The sequence below is a fragment of the Aquila chrysaetos genome, chromosome 9 (genome assembly GCF_900496995.4).
Source record: "Aquila chrysaetos chrysaetos chromosome 9, bAquChr1.4, whole genome shotgun sequence".
Lineage (NCBI taxonomy): Eukaryota > Metazoa > Chordata > Aves > Accipitriformes > Accipitridae > Aquila > Aquila chrysaetos.
Window position 1 is genome coordinate 11,689,475 of NC_044012.1, and position 15,671 is coordinate 11,705,145.

The window sequence follows — 15,671 nt, forward strand, 5'->3', positions numbered from 1 at the left end:
TAGTGGGTAGGATTTGCGCTGCTGAAGTATTTTTCTATTCTTACTTTCGGAGGAAAAGTTTAAGCAATTAATCTGGTAATATAAGATTGAAAAGGCTTAAGAAGCATAACTGTGTTGTAAATGTCCCTCCTTCTGGGCATGGTCTTACCTAGTCAAGTTTGTGGTGCAAAGCTGTTAGCAATCGTTTCTATTCGTATGAAGCATTAAGTTGGTACGACTGCATGTCTTGCACAGAGACTTCAATTTCACTAATTAATGCTGCACCTGCCATTTACCTCCTTAATTATAAATGACAGAACTAGTCAGTGTGCTGATTAAAGATATTTTATAAAGTAAAACATACTGTACAGCAGCTGCTTTCTGTGGAGCGGATGCCAAAATAACTTAATTGCCTTGCCACGTAAAGAGTGTTTTTAGTGGAAAACAAAAATATTTAACGCTTTCGTGCTCTAACTTTAGAAATACATAGTAAATGGGACAGAACAATATTTATGTGCAATTTCCTGTGTTTTCTTTGAAGCCCTGCTGGCTGATTGGTAAGTATAACAACATTAATCTAGCGTTGCCTCCACTGTGAGTAACATTGTTCCATGAATTTGTTTGGAAGCTATCTGTATTTGCAAAGTTGAACCTTGGTGTGGCACTTTGGAGCTGTAATAAAGCACAATGAAATGCTTTGCAAATGTTAATAATATCTCTGTGACCTAATGAGGAAGCTTTTTAAACATTGTCATCATTTTCTAAGTAGGTTACAACCAAAATCAACCTTTGGTTTTGGTGATTAAACTTGACTGACTTCAGCAAAGCTGAGAAGTTTTACTGCCTTTGGAAAAAAGTGCAGAAGTATGTGGTTGGTTTTTTTGTTTGTTTGCTTTTTTCCCCCCAAATGCTTTTGTAATTTAAAAAAAAAAAAAAAAAAGAGCTTTTCAGGCTCTTTAGGCTTTTACCTTTTTTTTTTCCCCTATAGACTGTATGTGACCATGAAAATTAGAAGCTAAGAAATTGCTTTCTTGATCTCTTTTTCTTAATGGGGATTGGTGAAATTTTGTGGCATTTGTATTTTGAATAATTGTGAGTATTAAATTGTGTACAGCGTGGTATGTTTATCTGACTACATCATGGTGGCTGAGACTGGTGTATTAATTAGCCCTAGGCATGGCTACAAGAAGGCAAGGTCTATAGTGAGCCCATTCTGTGCAAGCCAAAATTGGAGACAACTCTTTGGAAAGGTAGTGGAGTGTATGTGGGTGTTGTAGGGACCAAACTCCACATCACCTTAATTGCTCTTCTTGATGTAGATTTTGCAGGAATGAAGGACATTTTCTAGATGAGTTTTATTGATGTGGTGCATACAGGTCCTCCTCTCTGTAGCATGCTCTCGAGCTGTGTATTCAGATCGTATACTCTAGAAGGGTCTTTGGTTTTACCTTCTGAACCGATCCGCCATATCATCCCCTGGTATTTTTTCTTGTAATTTTTTCTCTAAAATGAAATATGTTTAGTGTTTTCTTTTTCCGTGCCCATCGGTTTGATCTCTTTCTGCCATTTGTCCCTTCCCCCTACCCACTGAATCATTATTTTGCTGTTTAAAAAAACCCAACAGTTTTTAATCACTTTAGGTCATCTTATTACTGTTTTGTACCAACTGGCAATTGCAATTTATCTGTGAAGTTTGTTACCACCTGCAAATGCCATCTGTGGATCTCCCGAACATGTTCAGTCCTGCTTCTGTTTCTGAATAGCATCAGAACTGATTTCAGTCTTTGCACTATCCCACTAATCAAGACTTGCAGTCCATTGCTGTTTATCACTTTAACTTCTGAGAACATCAGTCTAAATTGATACAGCACTTTTCAGTGTGGTGGTTGGAGGGTTTCCCAGCCCTTGAAAAGCTCATCTTTTTATCTTTTTTTTTTTTTTTTTTTTTTCCTTTTCTGCTTTTGGCTTTTCATTTTTTGTTATGACTAGTCATTGGGTTTCAGGTCACATCGTAGTGTTCCTGTCCAAGTCAATTTGAGTTGATTTTGGAGAGTAAGAGTCTTGAGAGAGATTTTTATCAAATATTTTACTATTATTCAGATAGTACATCTGTTGCTTTACCCTTCATCCGATCATTTCAAAACTGTACAATAAAGCTGGTTGCTTTTGATTGACGAGACTTACTTGTGCAATTCCCCATGCTGCTTATTTTCCATGGTTCCAATTCTCTCCATAGTACAGTGATTTCCATTTTCTGTCTCCCATTCATTTATTATGGTATTTCTCTGGATAAAAATTACTTTTACAGAATAATTAGTGTCTGGATTGCTCTCGCCACTTTACTGATGATTGTTTTTCTCTAAACAGTGCTGCTCAAATGCTCTGACTTCTCAACTCATCAGTTTAGTTATTGTCCCAGTATTCTAATTGTCCATGAGCCTTGCTGGTCCAGGATGAATGTGTATTGTTTCTATGACTTTTACTTCAGTATTTATTTTTACAAATCTTTGCTTTCTAGCTGCCTAAGTTTCCTTGTATTTCTTGTTGAGAGTGTTTTAAACAATAATAGTAATTTATATCAGTCCATTGATTTGCAATCTCTACCAGCATACATCTTTAACTGGATGCACAAGTTGGTGATTTAGTAAGTGTTAAAGTGCTTCTTTTTCATGTCTTTTTGATTCAGGTGTATTGAGAAATACAACCAGCACTAAGTAAATCTGCTTGACAATGCTGCAGTTCTTTAATATCCTGATGTGGCTTCAAACCACAGCATGAGAAAGTTAAGTCTTGCCTACGCATGTCTTGTTCCTGCGGTACAACAGGGAATGTTGATAACCCCCACCTGGCATTTCTTATTTTATACTGTATTTAATGCGCTAGCAGGAGTATCAAGTTCAGTGATACAAACTCCTGATAACATTTTGAAATATCAGAGAATCCAAGTTTTCTTTTGATCAGGCATGCCATGTGTTTTTCCTCCAAGGACTGGGCTGCTGCTGGTAGGAAGGTAGGCTGCAGCAAAGGAAAAGCCTGTGGGGATTTTCCAGCAGTGCTCCAACAAGGCTCTGCACCTCCACGCTGCCTTCTGCTGTGCAGCTACCCGGTTTGAGTGCAGAGCTCTCTGCTTCTTGTCGGCCTGGATTTGAGAAAGCACTTCAGTGAAAAACCTCTCAAGTGATACCTACAGTGGTGCCTCTATTCCTTCACTTCTAAAATTCCATGTTCTCAGCTCTTGATGTTAACTGTTTTCTTTAGGTGTTTTATTCCCTGCAACCTGTGCTGTGTCTGTCTGTACGCTCGGGAAGGACTCTCTGAAACAGTGTTGTCTCTGTTGAGAACCATACAAAGAGGAAAAAACAACCCCAACTGTTTTGTTAAAATAGGATAGGGAAGAGTATAATCAGTATTAATGCTTCTTAAAAGCTAAATGTGAGTGAAGAACAGGCAGATTGTGTTTTACTTGCTGTGTACTCCTTTGCCTGTGTACTTGCTGGGGCTCTGGGTGTCGGCAGGTATCGCCTTGACCCTAGTCCTGGGGGATGCCAGATACTTCTTTGCCTTACAGGGGCAACGTGGCATAGTGAATTGGCACTGTTTGCATGGGTAGGTTCTGCCTGTTCTTTGTGCTCAATGAGTTGTTGTGGCAAGTTCCTTCAATTTCTCTGTGGTTTAGTTTTCTTTACAAGTTGTAAGATGAGAATATTATCATCCCCTTCTTAAAGGTGTTCAGGTCATCTTAATGCTGCTCTAAACACCACTACTGCTTTCTTTCATGCTATTACCAAATAATGTGGAAACTGGGGGACATGCTGCACACATTCCAGAGCTTGCTATAGTGCTTTTATGGGTGGGACATAAAATATTGCTGGTTTTCCTCCCAATATAGGCTTTTTTCCAAAGTAGAAGCAGAACATTTGCTATTGACAGATTCAGTATGTAACTTTCTCAGTTAAGAAACATGAATTGAGGCCAGTGTTTGAATGGAACACTGTTATTTTATGGTGACCTAGAAATTACACTTACCCTCTTAAGCATTGTAATTCTTTTTGTGCTCTCTTTTTGGGAAGAGAGCTTTCTAATGAATATTTGTCAGCAGTCTTATGCGACAAGAAATCTTTCAGGGATTTCAGTGTATAAACATTTCCTTTGTCACAGTTTTTTCTGTACTAGTATAGAGCCCTTCTCTCCAAGGAAAAATTTTATTTGCAGAGAGAAATAAAGCAGAGGTTACCAATTGCAAGTTTTCTGTGGTTTTGGTTTTTTGGGTAGCTCTTGATAGTATCTCTTAAATGTTTAATTGAGGCACTGCCTCTTGAGGTAGAATTTATAGAAAGTGTAAAGAACTTTTCATCTTTTGGGAATGCCTGTGGTGGGAATAGCTGAGCAGGAGCAGGCAGACTGTATATTTGAAGTAGATGAAATAGGTAGTTCAGAGCCTGGCTTTTATCAGGAAGAACCGTGAGAATCTCCTCAATATTTATTTCTGATTTTGTAAGTCCAATGGTCTGTGTGTTGCTCATACAGATTATGCAAAAGCAGAATAACTGTGTAGCATTGGGAAGTCCAGTATCGTATACCCAGCATCCTATGTCCAGCATCATGCATGTGGACTCTACTGTTTGGTCCCACTGCTAGACGTGGTTACCTTTTCCAGTTGAATCAGCTTGAGTCTTCATCTTCAGTTCAATTTCTTTTAAATTCTGTTGTTTTCTCAAAATCCATCTTAGTCTAGACTGTATCAAAAGGAGCAAGGAGTCTGAGTTTACGCGTATGCAGGTACTTGTGTCTTTCAAAGGATAAAACTGAAATCTAGAGAAATGTGGAAAGGAAGTAATATTAAGGTAGTCAAAATGCTGCTGGAGGCTGCCTGTGATACCAGTGAGCCCATTAGTACTGTTCTGTTAAATGTAGCTTGATGCCTTTTAATCTTCTTTGAGATAGTGAAATTCTGTTTGGCTATATAGGTGATTGCGTTTTGTTGGACAAAGTCAGGAACATCTGCTGGTATCTTGTAAAGCTTACTGTGTTGTTCTTCCTAGCAGTTCTCGACACCCTCTTGTTTGGTTAATGCTTTGCCATCTGTTAACTTGATGATACTGTAATGAGGAGGGAGTTTATTGGTGAATCTCTGACAGCATTAAAACACTGCTTTTGTATCCCTTTTCCTCCTTCGGCTCTACGTGCTTTGCTGATGTATTTCTATTCATCTGCTTTAATTTTCGCCAAGATTCTTATTCTTTGTATGCGGTCTCACTGAAACTTTTACTCTGCTTTAAGCTCATACTAGCAAGGCCTGAGAAATGAGTTGTTGACTGTGGAGAACTTTGTCTTGGTTTTGGCTGGGATAGAGTTAATTGTCTTCCTAGTAGCTGGTGTAGTGTTATGTTTTGGATTTAGCACCAGAAGAATGTTGATAACACACTGATGTTTTCAGTTGTTGCTAATTAGTGTTTATACCAAGTCAAGGGCTTTTCAGCCTCTCATGCCCAGCCAGCAAGAAGGCTGGAGGGGCACAAGAAGTTGGGAGGGGACACAGCCAGGGCAGCTGACCCGAAGTGGCCAAAGGGGTATTCCAGACCATGTGATGTCATGCCCAGTATATAAACTGGGGGGAGTGGGGGGATTGTTGCTCAGGAACTAACTGGGTGTCGGTTGGTGAGTGGTGAGCAATTGCGTTGTGCATCACTTGTATATTCCAGTCCTTTTATTATTATTATTGTCATTTTTATTGTTATTACTATCATTATTAGTTTCTTCTTTTCTGTTCTATTAAACTGTCGTTATCTCAACCCACAGGTTTTACTTTTTATTCCCGATTCTCTCCCCCCATCCCACTGGCGGGGCGGGGGGGGAGTGAGCGAGCAGCTGCATGGTGCTTAGTTGCTGGCTGGGGTTAAACCACGACAAACTTCAACTGCTGAAGACTACGCTTGTCCAGTTAACTCCTTGTGCATGTGTTTCCCCTCCTGTAAGTGAGGAAAAATGGGATGTAACTCATGCAATGACTTGCTGGCAGTAAATGTGTGCATGCTGCAGTGCCATGTACAGGCACTATGTGCAGGCTAATGCAGACATTTACTTTGCTTAGTAGAGACTATTTGCTCAGGATAAAGTGGATTTGCCATAAATTTTTTATGTTTTATAATTCTTACTCTGAAAGTTAGGGTGGAATGGAGGAAACAATACTGTTGTATCTCCATAAAGCAGAAAGCTTTACTGTGAAGTTTCCTAATTTTAGCTTTTCTGCCTCACTGCATCAAGAATCTTCCTCTTCTGATTCTGTGATATGAGCTTGCACATTTTTTTCATGCATTTTAGGCAATAATACTTGTAGGACCTTTTAAGAGAGCAGTATACCCTGAACATTATTGTGTAGAAACCCTTTTGCTTTAGACTTTGTCATGAATAAGTGTCTTTGATGTTTGCCTATTCTGTTACTGTTCCAACTATGTTAATTCTTACTTTTAATTACTGCTTGGAAGAACATCGCTTTCTGGTAACTGCCGGGAGCTGTGGATCTGAAAGACAATAAGTAGTGGACAAGACTTGTGGATATGTATTTTAATTGCAGGAGAGTCTTTAGTATGGCATGTCTTGCTTTGTGTCAGTACTTGCTGTCTTCCTCCCTCACATACTAAGAGATCCTCAAAACGGTTGTTGATTCTCATTTAGAGATTCCTACTGATGCTTTTTAAAAATACATTAAATTAATGCTGATGTGTTTTTTTGCTAAAGCCAGATTCAGTGCTTAGAAATTGCAGGTGATTTTCATTATTTGGCCTTAATATATGTTCATTGATAGCATGTGTGGTCAGACAGCCTAGAATACTGTTTTGTTGTCTGTGCAATGTAGTATTAACTTAGTATTTCCTTTTGCAGGAGAACGGTTACCTCACATTGGAGCTTATGTTAGGTTACACCTATTGCTTTCTTTTATATGTAGGAGTGCAGTAAGGCACCCTTCTTTCAGAATAACTTCAAAAGGCCAGATGCGAAGACTTAAGGAATTCTGTAAAACCATTCAAATCTTAATATTAAAGGCTTGTAATAATTTGTGTAGGTGTAAGAACTGTTTTTTGTAATGTGTAAGTGAACATAAAACCTACAATACAAGCGTGCTGATGGTTCTCATGTGTCTGCCTATTCTGACAAGCTGATCACAAGAGAACTTAGCTAATGGGGAGCTCTGAACAATCCTGGGTGGATGACAGGGCAAGCTTAAGGCAAAGAATTAGTACAACACGAAAGAGAAAGCAAAAATAGTGGTTACAATTCAAACAGCTTCTACTAGTAGGTGGAACTGGTACAACTGCCATTTCTGCATTGTTATTGGGGTAAATGTTCAATGAAGTATTCTCATTCTGTATTTGAGAGAAACAAAAAATATGTGAAGCACCACAAAGTGATGGCAGTGAACTAGTTTCTGTTCCAGCAGTAAACCTAGAGAAAGTTAAGTAGCTCCTAAAGGTTATGTTGTTATCCAAATATTTTAAAAGAGCTGACCAAGGGCTTCTCCAGGCTGCTGTAAGAATTTGAGTAGAGAAGAGAGAGGATGTTGTAGCAAAATCTAACAGCAGGACATACAACAATATCAGATGTCTGAAAATGAAAGCATCTAGAAATGAAACTAAAAATGAAATACATGTGCTTATTCTGATCTCTCCTGGCTTTTCTAGTCTGTGAATCACTTGCAGATATGTTAGGAAATGTAAGGTATGTAAAAGTAGCGCTGAAATTAAGACAGCCCTATGGAGGCACCTTGCAATTCAGTGGACTTTTTCTTAGGCTGAATGTGTGTAGCAGACTAGTGCAGAACTGGCTGATGCAGCGAATCGTGTGACGACTTGGTGTTAACAGGGTGCAGAACGCTACAGCTTTTTGATTAATCTGTGTTGCGGAGAGGGAGGAATCCTGTGCAACTTTTAGAGGAGACAATGCAATCGGCTTGCCACACTTCAGGAAGCTCAGGACCTCCTGCTGTTGACTTGCTCTGCTGAAGGTGCTCAGGTCATTTCTGAGGTGTATATGTATTTATCTATTTGAGTGTGTGTCTGCAGTCTTTTAGTAACAAAATGTAGAATGTGTGGAAGATGTTTTGAAATTAGTGCCAGCTAGAATTTCTCAAATTTTTGTAAAGAACATACCATTAAGAATATTTTTTTTCAGCAGGAATAGTTTTACATTCTAGGCCATGCAGTAAGATAAGTAATCTTGAATTAGGAACTCCAGCTGAAATGCTGAAGAAAATCTAAATTGGACTACTTCAGGAAAAACTGAATTTCATTTTAGAGCTGATCCACTGTAAAAAATGCAAATCTGTCCTAGAAGCATTAAAAAATGAACACATAAAGTGACCAGCAGGAAAAGGTTGTTATATACATACATTGAAGATTGTCTGGAAGAACGTTTAGATGCAAATGAAAACATATACATGTGAATGTATATCAGCAATTAGGTTGGAAATATATTAGGTTAGATGTATTTCTTTCAGGAATAGCTATCAGCTGTTATGAATTCTGCTCACAGTTTTTCTTTGGCATTTGTGATTTAGATCCATCTCATTTGTACCTCTCTTCTGAATGCAGTTCTGAAAACTAGAACACTCTTTTATCGTGTTGGTATTACGAGGCTATTGCTCCAGAGTCCTTTAGAATACAAAGAAATGTTGCTTAATGGAATTCTTACAGTAATGTCAAATTTGTACAAACCTCTTAAGATTTGCTGTTATGAATTCTTGTGCAATGTAATGAACAACAGCTTTAAAATGGTGTTAGACAATGAGACCAAGTTTTTATTGGGTTTAAAGTGGAAACACAACATGGTTAATAAAATGCTGCAAAAAAAATTGAGGTTTGAATTTTGTCCAACTATATAAAAGCTTCAAAATATATTTTTTGGTGTATTTATAGATTGGCTGTCAGAGCTGTTCATCTTAGTGATGGATAAACAGAGGAGTCAGTATTACATTCCTGTTTGAAGGATCGCATTGAAGTGGAGCCAGTTGTAATACTGTGGTCTGTCAAAGTTGATGGAAAAATCTTCACTGGTGTGATTAGGTTGTGATTTGGTGAAGCTTCTTGGTTCTTAAACGTGCCATCGTGTACTGCTGTGAATTTAGTTAAACCAAATGGAAAAGTTTATTCTAAACTTGGAAGTTTTCACTAAGCTGATCGACTGACCGGAATTCCTGGTTACTAGTTTTTAATACTGTGCTCCCTTACTCTTTTGCTGGTAGTTTTCACGTTTGATCGATATTTAAGAGAAACGAGGTATAGCTAACGTGGGGTATTTAGTGTCTGACTTAACATTTCACACTGTATTTTTATAGTGAAAGTATTGCTGCTTCTCCTCTTCCTCCTTTTCCCATTGCTACCTCAGTAGAATTTTGTTTATAATAAAGTTGTCACTTGTTATGGTTGAAAGGTGAATCTTCAATATTTGGTGCTTTAATAAAACTTTAGCTGTTAAAATGAGTGCATCAGAATTTGAATCTTCTTTTTAAAATGTAGCTTCTCATCTTTAGGCCGTCTTCAGTGTTTCCCAATTGCTATGAAAATCTTGAGAGCAGGAAACCAAGTAGGTGAACTAGATTGGGTAGAAGAACATGGGAGAGGGCAGAGTTTACATCAGCAGAATGTAAATAGCTTTGATGTTTAACCCAGAATAACTCAAGTTTTTTTACTGGATTGGAAATTGTGATTAATTTTAAGTGGTGAACTAGAGACAGTCTCTTGTTTAAGGGAAGCTTTGGTGACAAAAAATGAGAACTGTATTCTTGTAAATAAGTAGAAGTTCTGGACTCTTAACGTTTTCTTTCTAATGGCCACGAACTATGAGATGCCAGATTTTTGCCTAGCCACTTCAGCATGTGTACTTGGGCATGATGCTGTTCCAGGAGTTTGTAGTTACTTACTTCCATCATGAGATAAAATGATGACTCCTACTATTGTGGAAGCTAACTATTGACACGTCTAAAGAACACCGCTATTTGCTTGGCTGGAGTTATAAAACTATAGAGAAAGGATATTGAACCTTTTTAGGGCTGAAGTGCATTATTCTCTGTAGGGTTTTGCTAATTTATGCCGGGGAATCTAAAATTTTTTTCACATTCCCTCCCCCTAAGCCTGTAAAAAAATTAGGCCATTGCTTCTGTTTGCATCTGTTTACAAAAGGTTGGGGTTTTTTTTGATAGGTAAGGAGAGACATGATTCAATAATATCTGGGATCGTATCTTCCACTTGGGTAATCCTTCTAATTAATTTATGACTTGCTGTGGGGATTTTTGCGTGTAGTCTCTGCAGTGATTAATCAGAATTTTGAAACTGGCAGCCCATAGCAGCGTTACAAAAGACAAAGGCAAACCTAAAAATTGTAACCAATTAACTTATTCTACCTGCCTGAGAGTTATTTGTAGAGAGAAGTACTCCTCATCTCTGTGAAGTATCAGATGTACTTGAAATTATCATAACTGAATGTAACTTCTGATTTTCATGAAGCCAGTGAGCATTCTGTGGAAGGTACTGTTCCCCGTGACAATGATGGTCAGTGCTAGACTTTAGCCTGTTTTGCATTTAAATTGGATAAAAATGAATACTGAGCCCTGTATCTGCTAAGGAACTCTGCCTTGGTACTTTTTTTACAGTAACTAAGGTGTTGCTGCATAATAATCTTTCATAGATCCCTGCTAAACTGGGAAAAAAATTGAAGAGACTGGAGAGAATATGGAAAAGTCTCAATGAGGATCATCTTTGCTCCTCTTTCTCCCTGAGCTTTTGTTTTGCCTTCTATACTGCTTTTCTATATGTGACAGCACAGAATTTTTCCTCTCTAAGGTCGACTTCCATGTGCACTTTTCCTTCCACCTGTATGGTTCTGCAGTAGGGTAGGTCTTTGCAGAAGTCTTTCTAGTGGGAGACGTGGCTTCATCAGTGAAGCATCATGGCTCCTGTGGGATGGGTAGGGGATGGTCGTTTGTGCGAAGTGTACATGAATTTATTTTACCATCTAGTCAGAGGTGCTAGATGGCTTAAGAAAAGAAGTGAGGCAGGGCCTTCAGTGCTTCAGAGAGGAGCTGGGAAGTGTGGCTCTCTACTTCGTACTAAAAGTCTTGCTGACTTCTGAGCAAGGTAGCAAGAACAAGAGCAGCAAGGAGGTACGCATCTGGGAAACGTGGCAGCTTATCATTAGGTGTGATGGAGTCAAAAGTATCTGGAAGATGACCTAGTTTAATAGCTGAGAGAGAGGATGGAGGATTGTGGGAAGCTGCTGTTTTCTTTCTCTCAAAGTAGAGAAAAAATCCTCAGCCTTGAAAGGATGATGAGCTACTTTTGTTCTTCAAGAGTGATAGTGTACATAAGAAGAGATGTTGGAGGGATTACAACTGGAATGGAATCAATAATGGATTAATATTAACCATAACCAAAGAATTAAGTTAGCAGCAGTGTGCTGTAGACCACACAATTATAGGAGGCAACTAGCAAAAAAAAAAAATTAAAAAAAAAAAACAAAACAAAACAGCTTGTGAAAAGGCAGAAGTTTTCTTATTGGTGTGTTGGAAAATGAGACCTACTCTTACTTAAACTGCATTAAGTGAAGTGAATAAAATCCAGCATATTTGTGGGTATACTTTTAAGAAATATTTACTTTACAAGAAACAGTTCTTCAATTCAAACAAAGCAGCTAATTGTAAATGGTGCTTTGCAGGTATTGCTCTAAAGAGCATATATTAACATAAATTACAGTTGGCTATAAATTAGCTGGTTTTGCAGTTGGGATTCTTCTGATACCAGATGAATTGGTTGAAACTGTAAAAGAGAACAAAAACGGAAAGTGCTAAATCTGTTTGTGATGTTTCTGGAATATTGAAGTACTTCAGTGTGTGAGGAATGAAGGAGGGGAAAAGGAGATGCCTGTAGGAGAAACAGAGTATGCAGCAGTTGGAGGTAAGGGAACTATAAAATACAGGGTATAGAAAGATAAGAGTATATAGTGGATTTTTTTAATTATATGTGAAATTAGCCAGGGAGAGAAGGTAAATGATAATTGCTTTGAAATCTCCAATAGTGATGGGAAGAGTCCGCAAAAGGAGCATTGCAAAAGGGAACATATAATGAGATATTTTTGTGTTACTTTTGAGTAGTACACAGATAAATAAATTTTTAAAAATCTGTAATTTACTGCTTGAGAACACCATAAACGTTTTCATGTTGTTGTTCATGTCTCAGCCTGGTACTGTTTGGAGCATAAAGGAATGTAAAATGAAAAATGAGTGCACGAGATTGAAAAAATGGTGTAAATCAGAGCTCTAGCCACCTGGTACTGCAGGCAGCTACAATACATGCCTTTGTTATGGAGCACCTCCTAAAGATGCTGAGCTGTTTGTCCCATCACTTCTGCTGTTACTCACTGCAAGGGTTAGAAATGTTCTTTGGTCTCCAGCCTAATTTATTCTTTCCCCAGTTGGTCTTGTGCTCCTGTAGTCTAATGTTTAAACAGCTGAAAGTTCGGTCCTGTGCACACCTCTTGCTCTCCTGCTGTCCCTCAGGAAGAAAAATGCACAGGATCCTCCAAATTCTGGCTCTTGCAACTACGTTTTTTTTCTTTCTCCTGTTTTCTTAACTCTGTGGAAGGATGCAAGCCAGGTGGTTTTGGCTTTTTTTTTTCTTTTTTTTTTTTTTTCTTTTGAGATTACATTTTCATAATTACACTGATTATATTTATTCCAGTTTCGGGGGGATAGAGAATTGTAATCAGAGACTGAAGTCTCGTGAATAACTGGCTGCTGCCATAAAGTGAAGGGATGAGCAATGGTACAGCCACTGGTATGGGGGCTACTGGGGGAGTCCTGGAGCGCTGGTCCACGCCTGCGTCTGCCCCGACTGCAAGCAGATCTTTCACATTCTTCTTGCATTTTGAAGAAAGTCTCTGGTTGGGTATTGGGAGAAACCAGCTGAAGTGATTTAGTTTTGGACATGGACATGTGAAGTTGCACACCCTGTTGGGTTAGGGGCGGATCTCTGGTGTCCTGAGGAATAGAGGCGGCAGAGCCCATGTCTTAATAGCCCTCAGCCTGCTTTGTGTTCATATCAGAGGGGTTACCAGGGTAGAAAATGAATGTTCTGTTCATTCTTTGAATATAACACAGGGCAAACCGGTCTTTTGCTATTTCCACATCCTTGCAGCGTCTGGTGAGTTGGAAAGTTGTATACAAATGGCATGGCAAAAATCTTTAACAAAATTGTCTTGTGTAGAGTGAATGGGGAAAAAAAAACCCTTTAATTCAGGAGGAGACCATGAAATCTAAGTATCAGGCATGGACTGGATTAAAGCACACTGATTTTTGTAGCTGAGGCAACTTTCTGTGTAATCTCCTATTTTGAGAAATGGAGTCAAGGATAAGATTATTAAAACATTTTTCATATCCGATTCTATTGTTGTGATAATAGAGGACATTATTTCTTTGTCTGTGGCCTTATTAAATATAACAGTAAAGCTAAAACCAAATGTTTCTTTTTGTTCTTTTCCAAAGGATTCATCCCCCTGAATTCTTCAAGAAAAAATACGCTGTGGATGAAGTCCACTATGTGAACGAGGTGAGTTGTCTCTGTGTCTGAATATTTTTATGTGAACACAAAATCAATATGTGGCAATGATTTTGCTTAATTTTAGTCCTCTGCTTACTGGATGTCTTATGATTTGGTGGGACCTTTCCCACCCTCTCCAGTTACTGGAAAGTGTCCTTCATTCTTACAAAGTAGTTGTAATTTTTTTTTAAAAAATCTTTTTTTTAAAGGCTGCCATTTTGAGCTGAACAATAAGGTCTTAATCCAAAGACAGTCTCATAAACATGTTCTGTGCATCACAAGCCCTGTCAGTCTGTGTCTTTATCCAACAGAAGTGTGTTACTAAATACATTTTTTGCAATGCCTTGGAGATTTGAGGAGATTGCTATCAGGGAGGTTGCGTGTCCTAGCTCTCACTTGGGAGCCTACATTTATTTTTTGCCTCCAAAGAGCTGTGAGGAAAGGCTGCCTTCCTTACTCTTAGGTTATGCTGAATCATTCTAATATTTGAATAAGCAAATGTATTCATATTTTTAAATGCAAGTGTGACTTGCTTAGTTAGGTTTCTCATTTCATTTCTGAGCAGATGTTTGTATACTTGTGCACCTGACCAGTTATCTTTTCTTTGGTAGGAAGGCTCAGCAGGGTGAGGGCAGTATTCATGCCAAGCTCTGTGGGTGATTTTCATGGAGAGCAGCTTGAAAAGGAAGACTCTGATACTTATGTCCCTGCAGAGCACTAACTGACTCACTAGACCAAAAATTTTGCTCTCATCAGCTGTGAGGATGCTCCATTTCATTTTCATAATGAGTCCAGCTATGAAGTGAAGTTTGATCCTATATTTCAGTACCTGGGGGTGGAGGAAGCTGTGGAGAGGTTGCTTTTTGACATGAGTTGGAGTTGTGTAGAGTGCAGGTGCTCCAATGCTCATCTGTCAGATGATGAAAATTGCAAGTGAAAAATACACGTTTTATTTTTAAAAATCGCATTTATTTTGGGTCACCTTAGTTGTTTTGGGTTGCTTTCCATCAACAAATGCCCTTATTGCAGTTCTGTTCTCTGCTTCCTTACTGCTTAAAAACCATATTGCTGGGAAAAAGAGCTCTTTATGTGGACCAGTAAATTGTCCCAGCATATAAAGGCTGTTTTCCACCTGAACTACGTGTATTGAAGTTAGAAGCTGTTGAAGCTTGCAACGAAACTGTTCAGCTTTCAAAGGTTCTTCCTATAACTTTTGCCTGGTTTGCCAAGGAATTGGCTTTCCACCGTCAGGACACTAGGGGCCTTATTTACAGGATAGTTTTTTGTCAACAAATGACCAACCTGTGTAAGTGTGTAATCCTGATATTTCATGGGGAGAAAAAAAAATAAATAAATGTGGAATTGGTATTTTTAAACCTCACTGCCGTATGCTTTCTTTTGTTAATATTGTTAGCGTGCTGTTAAGCTGGTTTAAAGTTGGTAGAACTGTGCTCCATGGAATTATGTCATCTGTTTGTTACCTCAAGAAATGTGTAATTCAGCGCCCACCTTTCTGCAGCTGCTCTGAAAGCCTAGTTCTCTACAAGCCCAATGATTTTGTTCTCAGTTTGTAAATGTTTGAAAGGTACTGAAGGAGCCTAATGGAAGTATTAGTATAAGATGACCCAGTCACAATAACAGTAAATATTCATTACTAAGTATTTAGCAGATTGTAACATTATTAATGCATGTGTGTTTTATATGCAGTAGTGCGTTGAGGATAGAGCACCCTGTTGTTCCTCATTTCTCTGTGACATTACATCTTTTTGGCTCATACTTCCTCTGTCTTCCAAATGATGACAATAGACAAGTTATAGTAGACACCATCAACTTAAGCACTGCACTTCTGTCTAAATATTTTGTGATCTACTGATCTTGTTGCATGTCTCAGGTAATACGACAATATCTGAAAGATATCAGGAGCGTTTTTGTCTTTGCAGCTCGTTTACTTTGTACACAGCAAATGTTGATGAAATTGCTATCAATGTGATTATGAGGAAGAAAAAAAGAAAAATAATAGCAATCTAAAACTTCTTTTTAGATATCCAGTGTCTTGTCTTCGAAGAAACCTGCTGTGCTCCTTACTTTGGTGAGTCACATTATTCT

General features: G+C 38.4%; 1 protein-coding gene across 2 annotated transcripts in view; it reads left to right on the plus strand.

Moving 5' to 3' along the window:
- The window catches only part of PEPD (peptidase D), a 177,272-nt gene that overhangs the window by 41,902 nt on the left and 119,699 nt on the right, over positions 1–15,671 (plus strand). For both annotated transcript variants that reach the window (XM_030024016.2, XM_030024015.2), the window contains exons 4-5: positions 13,511–13,574; positions 15,607–15,654. In XM_030024016.2, the coding sequence (XP_029879876.1) occupies positions 13,511–13,574; positions 15,607–15,654 (112 nt within the window). The remainder of the gene's footprint in view (positions 1–13,510; positions 13,575–15,606; positions 15,655–15,671) is intronic.